The sequence below is a fragment of the Pipra filicauda genome, unplaced genomic scaffold, assembly GCF_003945595.2.
Source record: "Pipra filicauda isolate LSUMZ 115617 unplaced genomic scaffold, ASM394559v2 scaffold187_size1440530_pilon, whole genome shotgun sequence".
Lineage (NCBI taxonomy): Eukaryota > Metazoa > Chordata > Aves > Passeriformes > Pipridae > Pipra > Pipra filicauda.
In genome coordinates, this window is record NW_024104295.1 from 1,187,951 (window position 1) to 1,204,104 (window position 16,154).

Genomic DNA, 16,154 nt, shown 5'->3' on the forward strand with positions numbered 1-16,154 from the left:
CTGAAATGGCCGACTTAAAAGGAATGGTACCATAGATTTAAGAAATCAGTAGAGAGCATTCATCCACTGTGAGTGAGCTTGTGTAATGATCTAGCAACTAGAAGTTGCATATTGACATTTTTGCTAAGTCCAGACTGCAGCAAAGCAGTCACAGATAATGTGCTCTCACAAAGTGATGCTATAAATGTTCTATGTCCAAAGTCATTCTGGAGGTTATTTTAGAGAGAATATCAAAGTCTTTGAAGGGTTTTTTTAAGATCTGAAACTTCAGCCTTGCAGCTTTTCTCTTCTGGTGATTTTTGAGTTGTTTATAAAACAGTGTTGGCCTTGAAATTGGTTTGTTAGCTTTTCTTTCAAAAGAATTTTTGAGGGAAACTTGATGAAAACTTGAGTCTTCTTGGCATAGGACTTACACAGTTCAGAGGACTGTCCTTACTTGGTCTTTGAGGACCTGCGTGTGTAGGAAATTTTGTTTTTTTGGCTTCACAGACATCAGTGGACTACTGCTAACTCGTGCTGCTTTCTGATGTTGTATCAGGTTTTATACCAGGACCAGCTGGCAGGAACTGGGGGAGAGGGTTTGAATGCCTGCTGGAGGAGGATGCTGAGTTGCAGAGGGGAGGCCTGAATGTCAGCAGACATTGGAGTGTCTCCGGGGAAAATACAGAAAAAGGCTTTTGCCAGTTGTTTTAGCAAATAGGGTTCCCTGGAGCACAGGGGAGGATGTGGTTGTCTCTGGATGGAGGGTGAGATGTGGTGCCTGGTACCTTTTATTCAGAGTTGGCTGGCGAGGTTGCTGCCTCAGAAAAAGTAGTGCATGTCTTTCATTGTATTAATTTTGGATCTTTGCTGCATTGTAAAATGTGAAGGGCATTGCACTGTTTGAGTGTATAACTTGTTCTTAACTTCCACCTTATGCTTAATGCACTGGATTTGCTGACCTCTTGCCATAATACATCTAAGTAAAGTCTAAAATAAGAATGTGTTTCTGTGTCCATGGCTTGGGGAGCACAAAACTGTTTTTAGACACTTTATCAAGTTCCATATTTAAAGGAAAGATGTAGTTCTGCTTTACAGGCTACAGCATCATAAAGAAGTTTAACCTATATCTGGACTTATGTTCGCCACTGTTTCTCTCTCTTTTCAGAGGTGTTGTCAAGGTTGACATCAATTTGCAGAAGGTGGACATTGACCAGTGTTCGAGCGAGGGGTGGTTCTCGGGGACACACAGGTGTCATCTCAACAATTCTGAGGTATGTATGTCTCTAAGGGACTTCACTTCAATAACAAATCTTTCCACTATGAGTAGAGTTCTGTAGTATAAATGTTATTTATTTTATAGGTGTTAAATGTGGTTTGTAGGCTGAAGAAATCTTTCTGTGCAAGGTGTTTTGGTGTGCGTGAGTTTCAGGAGTGCCTGCATTTTAGAATTATTTGTGTTAAATGAAACAGAAGCTAAGTTATTATGAAGAAATAACAGTTACAGGGGGAAAGAATATTACCAATGAAATGATTTATGAGGTCAAACAATTACTTCGTGCTCAAAATGAAAATAGGCTTTTAATGTCAGTGTCACTTTTGCTTGGACAGCTTTGCAAAATATAGTAGAAGTTGCTCAAATGCTAATGGTAATTTAGACAGAAAAACATGGTCTTTTGATAGAATGATACAGAATAACAGGCAGAATTGGATACTGAAATTCTTTCTTAGTAGAAATGCCAACATTTTGACAGAGCTGACTAAAATGTTTCTGTTCAGCTCCTTCCTGCTTCCCCTTTTTTCTGAAGGTCTGTGTCTGACTCCATCTGTTAGCGTATCATAGATCATTCAGCCTGGCCAGTCATGTGTTCGATGAAACTTTGAAACAAAGTACATTCAATGATTTTTCTTATTATGGCATATGAAGTTATTTTCAAAGGCACCCATTTGTGAGAGTAGGCAACTCTTGCACTTCTGTGCTTTGAGAAGGGACAGTAGGGAAAGTTGACCACTGTCTGCCAGAAGTCAGGAGATTTTTCCCTAATTTGCTGTAAAATGCCAATTTATCAAAGCCAAATCTGAATTTGGGAAAACAGTTGGTCTTGGTGAATTCAACTGCTAGCGTTTTTGACCAAGAACTCAGAATTTTTGTAAACATTATTTTTTTGGTATTTTTCACTTTGATTTTCAACTCGATTATTTTCTTAAAATAAACTTGAAATGAGAAATAAGGAAGTCTTTGATACAGACTAATTAAAGATTAAATATTTCTGCAAATGGAGAAATATGTTTTTCTTTGTGAAGTACTTTTTGTCTTCTGAATTTAAGGGAATACTTCTTAAATGTTTCATGTTTCTTCCTAGAAGGAAATGTTGTTTCCCATGTGATCTGGTAAACCTTGTTTTTTAACATATGATAATTATCTTGAATGTGATTATATACTTTGGCAAGTGCTCCTCCTTTTCTTGATGTCTTTTGAGCAAAATTTGTCAGCAGAGGGGTGGGATTGTAAGTTGCATCTCTTTCTGCAACCAAGAGGAAGAGGGGCAAAAACCCCAACTCTGTGAGAAGACTGAGAAAAAACAAGGCAAAAGGAAAATGGAAAAAATGATCAATGGTGGGGTCACCTGGAGCTGTTAATAACTTGGGTAAGGAGATGAATGCCACTTCATGAAAGGCTTTTCAACTTGTATGCAGTGAATAAACCTGCCAGCTGTTCTTCCTTCTCCATGACACTTACTAGACTGTTAAATCAACAAGGCTGTCATGGTTAAGGGAAGAACATATAGGTAATGGAAACCTCCCCCAAAATGGAACTTGCAGACAGGGAGTGCCTTTTCTTACTGCAACTGAAGAGGATGAAAGTCCTTGCTTAATAAGAGTGGGCATGGGGAGTTGTTGGGAACAATCTATAGAAAAGCTTTCTCTCCTTTTACCCTATGGTCACTGCTTTAGGAGAGTTCAGTCTGTAAAGAAAAATGTACTTTCTTTATGAGCAGGTCTCTTGCAGTTTAGCCCCAGTTGGCAACTAAGTACAGTGCAGCCGTTCTCTCATTTCCAGTGCTGCCAAAGCCATGTGGAGGAGAATTGGGGAAAAAAGTGAAAAGTCGTGGGTTGAGATAAGAACAGTTTAATAATTAAAACAAAGTAAATCATAATAGTGCTAATGATAATAAAATATACTGCTACTAAAATGATGGGCAACAAAAGGAAAAAAAACCCAAGAACAAGTGATGCTCTTTCCAGTTTATATACTGAGCATGATGTTCTGTGGTATGGAATATCACTTTGGCCAGTTTGGGACAGCTGTCCTGGCTATGCTTCCTCCTGGGTTCTTGTGCACCTCCTCTCTGGCAGAGCATGGGAAACCGAAAAGTCCTTGACTTAATGTGAGCATTGCTTAACACGCTGATGTTTTGACTGTTGCTATCAACGTTATTCTCATAGTGAATCCAAAATACACAGCACTCTACCAGCTACTAAGAAGAAACTATCTCAGCTGAAACCAGGGATAGTTTCAGGAGCAGGTCTCCTGTGCTGCTTTTTGTACTTTGTTTCATTGGAATCTACTATGTGGGATAAAGGTAACTTATGTAATTGTGCAACAATGTTTTCCACACAGTTTTCCTCATAAATGCTGATAAAATGATACTCTGTATGCTCTCTTTTATCTACTTAGAGGCAGGTACAGAAATCTGCTGATGCTGGAATGCTCTGCCCCCGTTTACAAAGTCTGTCTTCAGCTGAGTAAGGAAGAGAATGGAGATTTCTGGACTTCCAGTTCTGCTTAAGTTAGACACTCCTTGCTCTCTTCAGTTTTAAGTGACTTGAGTATTTAGTGCAGCATAAGCTTTGTGCAGACTGCTTGGTAAAGCTTTGCCATAGTGAATTTCTGCTTGGGCTCTGAAAGTCTGTTTACTGCATAGCCCATATCATGTGGCTGGGCTACCAATACCATTAAATCTAAGGCATAAAGCTCAACATTTCAGAAATACAACTCCCCTCTCCCCTGATGCTATGAAAACGTAGCTAGTGACTTAAGGAATGAACAAGAGGAAAAAAACCCAACCGATGGATTACTTAAAATGCTTCTTTACTTTGTCTTCTATTTCAATTAATTTTATAGTGGCTAGAATCTGTTAGGCACACTGCAGACAAGTTCCCCTATTTTCTGTGCTGTTCTGAAGTGTTTATTTTCTAAATAAAAATCAGTTGAAAGGAGGGAGATGGAGGTGCATGGCAGTGAATGTAAGCATTTGGTAAACCAGTTGTCTGTATATGCTAGACAGGAAAAAAAGGGAAGGAATCGATGGGATCCAACTTCTACCAGGAAATAAAGAGGCTGTTGTTGAAAGTACTGTGCTACCTTCACATGGTATGGCACAGAATCATTAGGACATGATGCTAACTGTGACACTGGGATTTGTCTTTGGAAAGTCATAAAGAGTAACCTGATTGTGATACAATAGTTGTAGTGCTAGTCCTTTCTTGAAAGAAAAATAGCGTCTGGTTGAGGAACTAATGAATATTATGACTCAAATATGCAAAATGCTTAGACATACTATTCCTCCTTAAAATTCCATCTGTCCTTAGGTTTAGGTGTTCTTCCTTAGGATTGGTGGCTCTTAAATATCTTGCTTTAGGTATGGTGCCCTAAAATTGAACACCAAACAAAAGCAACCTCAGGGAACTTTGGATTTCCCATTTGTAATTTGACTACTTAAATTCCTGATACATAGTCAAATTTTTTCCTAATTTGTTCTCTTTTGTGGACAGTACACCCTGATTTCATAGCAGCCTAGATGAACTGGAAGAACAAGAGTGGACTCCTTTAACCTCAGGATAACTGGAAACTGCTGAGTCTAATTAGGCAAGAAGTTAAGTAAGACTTAACACAGGGAAGCCAAACTGCAGCACTGGTTAAAATCTGTTTCGGTTGTGACTTTTTTGCCTCTATTTTTTTTTTTTTGATAATTATATCAGCCCAAAAGAGGCTGATGGCCAGGTGTTATTTTTTTGACCTGGAGGAATAAAGGTCAGCTCATAGTGAAGCATAGAGAGCTACAATTCTTCTTCCTACCCTCCAGCTTGATGCTCAAATAGAGAACAGCTTCCCCAAAAGCTATATGGGCAAGAAATTTGGATTCTGTACGACTGCTAGAGATGAGGCATGTAATATCTGCAGAGTTAAAAATAATTAAATTGGGTAGACCGCAAAATAACGCAGACAATTCTGAAATTAACAAATGTAGAAAAAGTGTAGTTGCCCAATAACAAATCCAGAGTAATTTCGTTGCACAGGCAATGCAGTACAATGTACTGTCAAGACTGGTTATGGGAGGAAGAAAACATGCATTTTTACCCTGTTTGAAATTCTTGAAGACTGTTCTTTTATTATATTGGATTTCTCCCCCATACGTGCTGTCAGCAGCTGCTGGCACTTTTAGTAACAACTTTAGAGTTCTTGTAGAGACACCAACAATAGAATCAAGGCTGAGGAGCATCTGAAGAAATCAGCTGGTGTAGCCCATTGAGCTCGGCTGACTGCTTCCAACCAGCAGCAGTCTGTGAAAAGTGGCAGTGGACTCCACACTGTTCCCCTGTCCTTAATGAGCCTGCCAACAGCTTGCAATGTGAGGCAGGCTCAGCTGACATCCCTTTGGGTTTTAACAGTATTCCACAAAGGACAGCATGCAAAAATATCCAGAGGAAGTGAGAGAGGCAGAGTATACAGGCATTGCTGTCTGTATACAGTGTCTGTATATGTTTGTAGAAAGATGCATAGGCCTATTGTGTGTATTTATTCTGCACAAACACAAAGCCAGTTGAGAAAGGAAAACAAATGTGCATTACAGCCAAAATCTTTTTTCCATTGTTTAGCAAAACATTTGGGACCGTCATATTTTATCATACTGTACCCAGTACTACAGACAAGCAACTGAAAAAGGGGGAGGCGGGGGTTGATTAAAAATAGAATTGTAATAGGGACTGAGTTGGAAGAGAAGAGGAAAAGAACACAAAGGCTTTCCAGGTTTTTCAAGCAAATGCCTTTCAATGCCCTTGTCAAAGTGGGAATATTAATGTGCATAGTCTGTGGGAGAGGAAGCATGGCAGGAGATTAGCATCTGAAGTCCTAACTCAGTGGGTCATATCCAGTGTCACTGGTTTTGCTTATTACCTGCATGTATTTTCTGTCTTGTCTGTTAGGAAAAGTGCAGTCAGAATGAGAAAATCTGAAAGAAAAGTGAATGGTCTTATGGAATATAGTTAGCTTCTAATTTGGAAACAATCATTCTTGGAGCTACAGACTGCATCCAAGATAGGGCAAGAGAAGTACCCAAACCAGAGTAGAGAGTTGTATGTCAGGATATATTTCCTCTTAGAAGAAAACATCTTTAGTGATAGAATCCAAATACTAAATGCTGTATCAAATCCTGGGCTGAAGGGGAAATCTAAGGGAGAAAGGGCAGTGGCTCCTTTTAGTATGCAGGGGAAGAAAACCAAGCCAGCACTTTGGGATTCAGAAGCAGAAAGGTGTATCTGTTCTCTCCAACTGATCGCTGCTCACACAACCTGGGGTATTTGAAGAGCATGCAGTAGACACGAAGAACATTTTGGATGCTATTTTAAAAATAACTTTGCATCATCTGCATTCATGGGAAAAGTCCCTTTGTGACTGTAAACCAGATCTAATCTGGCACTCCCCCAGACACTGTTACATAAAATAAGGTGGAGGTTTATCAGAGTTCTCAGTGATAAACAAGGTGCTATGAAAACCAACTTTCAGTTTAAGGAAGAGCTATGTTGCTTAGCTACAGCATTTTTGCTTTTAAGAGAAAAATTTTACATGAGACTGTATTTTGCAGGAACTAATCTTGGTTATCAGTGTTTTCTTCAAAGGAGAAGACCTTTGCAACAATTTCTTTCATCCTAGTTAGCAGTATTAACTTTGAGCATTTAAATTCATCTGGGTCAGTTCTATTTGCTGCTGTTTTTCTTCCCCCAGAGTTAAAACATGAAAAGTGGTAGATGGTTGGCTGAATGATGTTGTCTGTTAGAAATTAAAATAGCAGGGAGGTATTTGGTTTGTCTTGCATATGACAGGTGATGGTAACATTGCATCAGTTCCCATTTCTTTCAGAGCTATACCTACAGTTCTGGATCTTTCTTTGCTTAGTAGAGCATCCTGTTAGACAATGCTGATTAGCTGAACAGGTGCTTCTTTCCATTGTTTTTGGGAAGGGGGTAGGTGAGGCCCAGAATTTTAGTTAGCTGGTGGAATGTGAACAAAATATACGTGGTGGTAGCAAAGGGAAAGTCTCTGAGAGAGGGGTGGGCCCAGGCAAGAGCTCTTCCCTGGAGAGAGGCTGAGAAACTCTGTCTGACTGCGGCAAGAAACAGAAGATGGAAGTGTACTGAGAGCCACAGAAAGCCTTGCAGCAAGGAGGCTGGGGACAGTAGCCAGGCTGTACCATTCTCTTGGCAGACTGGCTGTGAATTACCTTTCCCGGATGTGAAGTGACAGAAGCTGTATCAAATCCAGGCATAAAGAGAGCAGTTTCATTCAGGACTCTCATTTGTAATTACTGTACAATATCTGCAAAATGTATCTAATAGCATTAAGCACAGTTAGATATATGCAAATAGATAAATATCTATTTTGATTTCAAAGGATCTGGTCTGTTCTGTGAGAGATTTTGATATGCTTATTTTGGAAGATATGTAAGTACTCCCATATCCTGTGAGGTAAAATAAAGACTATTACCACCATCTTAGAGCTGGGGCGCAGAGGCAAAGTGATTATCTCTGAGCTGATAGATGCCCTGACTGGAGTTGAAGAGTGATCTCCAGGTGTGCAAATTACCTCCTCCGGAGTTTGGTTTCTGCAGAAAGGTATGACACGCATGTGAGCTGAGAGTCCTGATGTGCTCCAGCCAGGACCCAGGCTGCATTGTCTTTAGAATGGGATTTTGGGGTGCATTCCAGTGTGCACCCACCCACCCCATACTTCCATACTTCAGGAAGAGTTAAGCATCCTCATATATTTTTGAAGTCTGACCAGCTTAGTAATTTTCTTAGTGGTCGACTTGTGATAGAATTCTGGGCAATAATGAAGTCGCCTGACCTCCTCTTAGGTAAACACACTGTTGCTACACTTGCTGTCATTGCTAAGGACACAGCTTCCTATGAACTGTGCAGACTCTGTCCCGACTTGCACATTTAGCTATCAGTTTACTCAGGCAATAAACTGCGGAGGATTTTTTGGTTATTAAATTAAGACAGTTCTGCTCATGCACACGTTCTACAGTTTTCATGAAAATAACCCCCCAGGGACTTGAGAAACAGTTAACTAATGGAAAAAGTTCATTGTCTGTCTTACTTAGAAAAAAGCTTTTATGAAATGTAGCAACTGTTTTTCCTGCTTTTTTCCTGCTTTTTTTGTACTTCATGATACCTGCACAAGAGGCAAGTTTAATTTAACCTGAAGAAGAAAGTTCATTCCTCTTTTTCTATAACAAATTAAAATTAGATTGAAAACATATTAAAGGTCCCAAGATGAAAAACTGGAGAAAATAACTGCTGAATCTTCATATTCAAAGTCATAGTAATAGCCTTAATGGAAAAAAACTAATTTAGTTTTATTTTTGAAGCACAGTTTTATAGCATTAGACATTCAAATACAGTAATTTTTATTGGTGACTTCTGGTAGGAGGTGAATGCTTTTTGCAAATGAAAAATAACTGCTTTTGGGTTACCTAAGCTTTTGTTTGAATCCCCGTAATCAATATGATTTATCCTTATGGTTTGTGTTTGCCAGTACTGTATACTGATGGCTATGAGATCATCTGTTCACTGAGGAGGGACTCGTCTCCTGGAAATTTCTTAGTCTCTACTAAGCTGCTTTATATCTTCTTTTGTTTCTTCATGACTTTCTTGCCCTTTGCTCTTTTAGGTAATTAATATATTAAGCATTAGTACTAACATGGGAATGCAGAACATTTGATTTTTGATCTTTAGATTTTTGAGTATTACCTTTTTTCTGTGTTTTGGCTAGTTAATAAGCCATTACTGAGCTTCATCATGTTACTGCATTTTTTTATCATTCATCTCCTTTAAGGGTTTTACTCTTCTTTCTATCAGTGAAAAAGTAATGAAAGAAAAAACACTTCTTCCCATCATCTTATACATATAAACTTCTTAAGATGAATAAAATATTTACTGTCTTTGATTCCCCCTTAACTTACAAGGGATGGTGAGGGAAATTAGATATTGCCATAGAGACCAATCAGACAATTTTATATTTGTTATACTGCACTGTTTTCTTCTTGCAGCAGGATCAGAATTCCTCTGCAGTTAAATTTGGTCCCTAAATTTACCACAACTACTGTTCTCAAGGCAATCAGTTTTCATTTACTTGCATGAAATAGATAGTAGGATTTGCTTATTGAGCTCCACTCTTTTTGTCAGAATGTAACAGTTAGGGTTTTTTCACCACTAATTCCATCTAACCATTCTGATAATTTTTTCCTCTTTCAAATGTAGTTTGCTAGGGGGAAAAAAGTGTTCACGGAGTGATATAACTATGCATTCTAATTTAAGCAAAGTGAGTCCCATATCTTTCATCTAAATCAGCCATGGTCTTACTGTTGCATTTTAAAATACAGCTAACTATGTTGGCTTCACCTGAGAAACAAACTGAGCTATCTCTGTAACGATAAATTGAATTACTTGTACTCCTCAAATGTTTTTTGTGTCTGTGTTTTTATATAAATATATATTTACAGCTAATCTGTGTATGTGTGCACGTGTATGAACATCATATAAATGCATGTGCATGAGCATCTGTATAGATGTATCTGTGGAGCTGTGATGGACTTGGTCCTTTGCATAGAGGCATTCTGCTAGAGCTGCTTTGTGAAGAGATGTTACAGAGGCTGGGGAGATAGTGGTCTTTGTTTTGCACCAGTACAGGCTGCATGGCTGGAAAGCAGCTCTGCAGAAAAGGCTTAGGGGGGTCCTGGTGGACACTAAGTTGACCATGAGCCAGCAGTGTGTTTTTGGGGTCAACAGCCTCCTGGGATGTGTTAGGCAGAGCATTGCCAGCTGGTCAAGGCCTCCTCTGGAGGGCTGTGCCCACTTCTGGGCTCCTCAGTTCAAGAGTCACAGATGCTCTGGAGGGACTTCAGCGAAGGACCACCTGAATCATTAAGTGTTTGGAGCACCAGTTGAATGAGGAGAGGCTGAGTGAGCTGAGACTGTACCACCTGGAGAAGAGAACGTTTGGGAGATTGGGAGATTTTATCTATGTATGTGAATACCTGATGAAAAGGTGTAAAGGCGACAGAGACAGACTCTTCTACAGACTCTTCTAAGGGGTAGTCAGTGACAGGACAAGAGGCAGTGCTTCGAACTGAAACAGTAAAGGAAACCTTTTTTTTTTTTTTTTTTTTTTTGTTAAATTGTGAGGGTGGTCAGACACTAGAAGAGGTTGTCCAGAGATGTGATGAAGTCTCCACTGTTGGAGATCTTCAGAACCTGAATGTACATGGCCCTGGGAAACCTGTTTTAGCTGAGCCTGCTCTGAGCAGGGGTTGGGACTGGATGACTTTCAGAGGTGCCTTCCAGGCTCAACTGCTGTGTGATTTTGTGATCAGCTGCTCTTTCATCTTTTGCATGATTCATTTTTGCTGTCTGATTTATATCCAGAGAGTATGGTATCCCTTTTGACCTTTTGTGTTTCCACTCTGCTTTATTTACACTTATGTCAAGACTCTCTTCCACTGCCAACTGCTTTTGCTTATCACTTGTTTCTTTTAAACTTCTTATAAGTGTGTGAAGATGTGCATGTAAGTTTTTTTTGAGAAATCATTTCCTTGGCACTTTTTCTATAACACTTTTTTCTTCTACTACCATAGAAGAAATGGAGTAAGTATATCCAGGTATTTGTTTTTTTCAGGTAGTAGCTGTAAAATCTCTATTTATTTACTTTCAGTACTTTGAAAGCTGATTTAGTAGAGCTAATGCTAAAATTTTGAATTATACTGGCTTGCTGCTTGGGCTAGGTTTGAAATATTTTTATCCCTTCATATATATTATCTAAGTATCTAACACTTAAATCTTTGAGTGGAGGGAAGATCTGCAATATGGATATGGTAATGGGATTTAATTGGGCAACGTATGCTGCATGGTAAAATGTGAGGTTTCCAAACAGACTAAAGTAGACTGCAATGTATAGAATACTGCCCTAGAGTTAGAGAATGGCTAGGGCTACTCAGTAAATTGTTATAGGCTTGTTTGAAATTAAGACATTTTGATACTTTTTTTCATCCTGAAATGTAGTGAAGCCAATACCAGCAGTGCATTTTCCTGAATCAACATTTAAAAAAGTATTAATTTTGAAATATGAAAATATGTTTTTCAGGGTGCTGCTCTATAATTTGTGTAATGTGAAAAACTGATAAAACTTGATCAAAAACGTGCATTCGTCTTAATCCTTTCTTATGGGAAGAAAATAAGAAAAGGACACTTTGAGAGAGTCCTGTTGTATGGTAATGGAAATGGCTTGGTGATAACATTGTGAGCACTTCTAGAAACCTGTCTATCAGTCAAAACCTCACCAAAAGTGTCTCTTTTTTTGTCTCTTGAAAGGTTTAGAAACTTTTGATACCATTTGTCCAGTTCTGTCAGTAATCATATCTATCTTTTGCTGTTGGATATTCATTGTGTTTTTGAGCTCACCCAAAACAGCTTGTCTCTCTCTTCCAAGAAAGGAAGTCAAATAAAGCACCACTCCAGAACTTGTAAACTCTTACCAGACACGATAAAACATCCTTACATTCCAGTGTGTACAAGACATGGCACAAATAGGTTTTAAATGTGTGAGAACAAGCATTTGCCCTGTAGAGCTTAAGCTCTTGTGTTCATATTGTTCCAGAGCTCTTCAAAGTAAACACCGCTTTACACTCGCTGAAGGAGACATTTCTTGGTAGTTTAGTTATACAGAATTTTTATATGGGTAACTAATAGGATGCTTGTTTGAAATAAATGTTTAAATAAGATGCTCCAATCGTCCTGATATGAATATTCTGGAATATTTTTGTGAAAAACTCCAAGACTGATTTTTTTTTTTTTTCATGGTAATAGAATGAATTTTAATTTCAAAATCTGAGTTTTCTTGCAGGGTAGGACTCTATAATAATGCTTTCTAAGGGACCACTATATTGCTACATAGACTGTGTAATTATAAGAGGCAATTTTTATGAAGTATTATTCAGTCAGCTACTTTAGGAAGAAATATTTTTGCATATTTAATGCACATTTCAGTTATGTTTCATTTCCATAGGTGATTGAGTGTTGCTTTTAATTATGCATAAGTGGATTATTCTAGCTGCTTTCTTTTTAAACATTGTTTAAAAGAAATGGTACATTATAGCAGTCATTTTTGTTACAAGTGTAACCTAAAAAATATTTTCTTCAGTGATTACATGATTTTAGAGACATTTTGCATCTTTGTCATTGTGTTGCACTGCAGCAAATTGAAGTGTTTCCCCTATTTCTATATCTTTGTTGTAAAACTGCTAGGTGGTGAAAATGTTAAAATACCTATAATAATTGAGATACATCAATTTTGAAGTCTTTACTTCTCACTGAATTTTCCGTAGTCCTTGCATTAATTCTATATTTAAATATGTGTGTATGCTACATGAGAAATGACTGTCATGTTTCACAGACGTGGGAGAAGAAAGTTGGTGTGTATGTGAAGCACTGTGTATGTCAGGGGGATCCTGTGGCCAGAGGAGCTATTCCCATAAGCCAGAGCTACAAGCTTCAATGTCCTACCGAGAAAAGAGTGATGGAAGAAGAGGAGGGCTTGAAAAGCATAAATCATATACAACAACTTAATACTTCCGTTCTTAGTAAGACTTATATGGCAAGAATAACACTGTTAACATTAACTCTAATTTACAGTGAAGGAACATCTCACTTGTCAATTACAAACATCAAACATTTGACTGTTCTCTTACTTCACTCCTTTAGTTTTCTCCAAAGATATAAACACTGTTACAAAAAACAGTCCTTGTGGTTTTTGTTTTTTTTCCCCATATTATTTCTTGCCTTGATTAAGTCATGAATAATTTTGAGTTGTAAGTGTGAGAATGTTTATAGTTATCTAGTCAGATGATCCATTACTCTGAGTTCATGGCAATAGCTTTACATTAGGAATTGGTCTTTCAGTCTGTAGCATGCAGACATTTCTCACTAATATAATTTTAATCCTTGTTTGGTCCTGAAGAACAGAAGCAGTAATCCAGTAATCTGTGAGTGGAGCTGCTGACCCATTGTGCTGGCCCTCAGAGCTCCAGTTGTGCTTTGTTCTGTTGACGAGCTTTTTCGAGAGCATCCTCTGTAGAGAGACATTTTAGATCTTGGAGGGGGAATGAAAGCAAATGGGATATGTTCTTCCCTCTTGCAGCAAAGGCTAATCAGCTCACCATTCAGGGGATCGTGCTCTCTATCACCTTTTCAGGTGCTATTGATCTTTGTGTTCAATTTAACCATCAGTTCAAGCAACATAAGTGTATGTTAAGTATAGCTCTGTGGACATGGTCCAAATCATTAAGGTCAGACTGGTTCCTGGCTGGCATTCTTTCTGATTTCTGGAGCACCTTTGTGCAGGTTAAAGGAAGTCTTTTGTTTCTGCTTCCTCTTTTTGTGAAAGGATGTTACCAATAATTATTTTTGCTTTAATCTGCCTTAGTGTCATAATTGGGTCAATCAGACCCTTTTCTTTTTACCTTCTCCTTCCACCAAAACCCACACCACACTTTGCTTTTTTGGAAAAAAACAACCCTAAACAACTATATAAATTTGTGCTCTTGAGTCTGCAGTCTTATTTTAAATTGGAGTCTCTGGCTTAGTTTAGCTTTGGTTTTAGATCATGTTCCTGGTTTTGAGAAGTATGCAGATGTAAATAGTGCTATCTGTGTGCAACTCTGCCTTAAGTCTGGTTTTGCTTTTCTCCTCTCTGGATTGACTACCTACTGAAATACATTGGAGTTTTGGCTTTTCTTTCTAAAATAATTTTTGATATTTTCTATTATTATTTTCCTGTAATTTTTATTTTCTTACCAGCTTACGTAGTGTCTTTAATAAATACAGTCTGTAAGGCATTGGGCTGAAGTGAGTTTAGAAACTGGCAGACAGTTGTGTGTTGTTCAAATGTGTGTGTGCTCAGGTGCTCAGTGTGAAACCCCTTCTGCCAGCCAGTGAGGGCATGTGAAGGTGTAACTCTGCATTTGCTTGTGGTGTTTATTTTGTCCTGATGACTTTGATCACAAAGGCATAGTGATGCTGGGGATATTTTCCTTGTTAACCAGGAAGATCAAGTAAAATCAAGTGCAGCCTCTTCTCTTTCTGGTGTTTAAATGCAGACCAGATACCTTTCTGGAAAACCCTTATTAGCCATTCACATGCCATTGGGATCTGGATTGAGATGTTTTGTTTGAATTGCTGTGGTCTGTGTTACATAGGTGGTCAGGTTATATCCTCTAATGCTCCCCTTTGTCTTAAAATATAGTCAATAAAGTATCAGAAGTGCTGAATCATTTCATCATGTGTATCTTTGGCCCTGTGCTCCTCCTGGGGAGCATCACTGGACTGGTCACATCTCTCCCTGAAAGTAGTCTGTAAGAAGAAAAAGAACAACTAGATTTTGGATGCCTCCCTGAGACTGCCAGTTTGACTTGCACAGAGGAAGTGCTGCAGGTGTGAACTGAGTCAATCTTCTTTAGGATAGATACAAAAACACCCAGCATTTTTAAAGCAATTAGCACAGTTTGCTTCTTCTCCCCCAATCACTGTGGCCATCTTTAAGGAAAAGGTTCAGATTCAAAACAGTGGACATAAGACTTTCTTAAATTTATTTTTTGCTCTTTTTCCCTACTTGTATTAAGTAGGTTCTCACTTAAACCACTGCTGGCACTGATCTTGTGAGAGTTGACTCAAGAAACTGTGCTCTCACTGAAAGGTAAAGATTACCTATTGGAGGGTTGGTGAATTGTCAAAACTTCTAAAGATATTTACAATATATACTCAAAAATGAGTATTTTTTCAGCACTCTCTCAAAATAGTGTTGTTTTTATCTATTCCCTTTTCTCCCTAAGAATTCCTTGTCTCTGTCAGAATGTCACTAACTGACATTTCAGTTTCTGATAGTCCCATATGTTGAGGTGCAATCTAATCTTCACAGGAAGGGCCACTGGTATAAATTCTTCAGGAGAAACGATAACGAGGATGTGTTCTGTCGTGTGATGCTGTGTGCCAGAGTTGCTCTAGTTCTCTGAAGGTATGGAAACAAATGTTAACAACTCTTCCCCAAAAAATCCCACTTGTACTGGGAAGAAGTGTGATGGGTTTTGCATCACAGATACAAGGAATACAGGCATGTTTATCATAATGAAATTAAATGTTCCTAAAAGCAATTGTAAATTAGACTTGAAGAGGTTGTAGTCAAGCAGACTGTATTCAAGCCAAGGAATAGGAAGCTTGGAAACAAACGGCTCTTCCTTATGATTAAAACTAACATCTGTTGAACTACTTTGTCAGCCTCTGTCCCTGAAAGGTAACAACTTAATTGTTGTATAAGGACAGTGGTTCAAACATAGGGTTGTAGCAATTAAATCACTGATGCCCAGTTTGTCAATACACCCAAGCAAATTGTGGCAGAGAAGCCCTGTGCACCTTGCTGTGTGCTATTGCTTTATGGAACACAGCTCAGCATCTTCTAGGTCACAATGGGAAGATCCTTTTCTAGTTTGTTTTTTTTTTTTTTTCCTAGAACTTAAAATTGACAACAATAAATAAAAGGAAAAGAGATCAGCAGGCTGGTAAGCTAAAAAATGAAACTAGTGTAATGAAAGATAAATGACAGAAGCCTCTTACTTAAAGATGTAATTAATTGCAAGGGCTTAGTGACGATATTAACTAAATAAATCAGATAGGGAAAAAGGCATTTTATTAAGTTTCAAATATGTAAACTGAGAAAAATGCCGTCCTATTAGTGCAAGTGTTTTTATTAGGTAAGTGAACCATTTTTATTCAGTAGAGAACTATGTAGAAAATTTTTATAATGCAAGTTAGAACCAACTTACATTTTAGACTCTAAATTTAAATTT

General features: G+C 38.2%; 1 protein-coding gene across 2 annotated transcripts in view; it reads left to right on the forward strand.

Annotated features, from left to right (window-relative positions):
• The window catches only part of GPR158 (G protein-coupled receptor 158), a 183,280-nt gene that overhangs the window by 13,381 nt on the left and 153,745 nt on the right, over window positions 1-16,154 (forward strand). For both annotated transcript variants that reach the window (XM_027751749.2, XM_027751748.2), the window contains exon 2: window positions 1,148-1,253. In XM_027751749.2, the coding sequence (XP_027607550.2) occupies window positions 1,148-1,253 (106 nt within the window). The remainder of the gene's footprint in view (window positions 1-1,147; window positions 1,254-16,154) is intronic.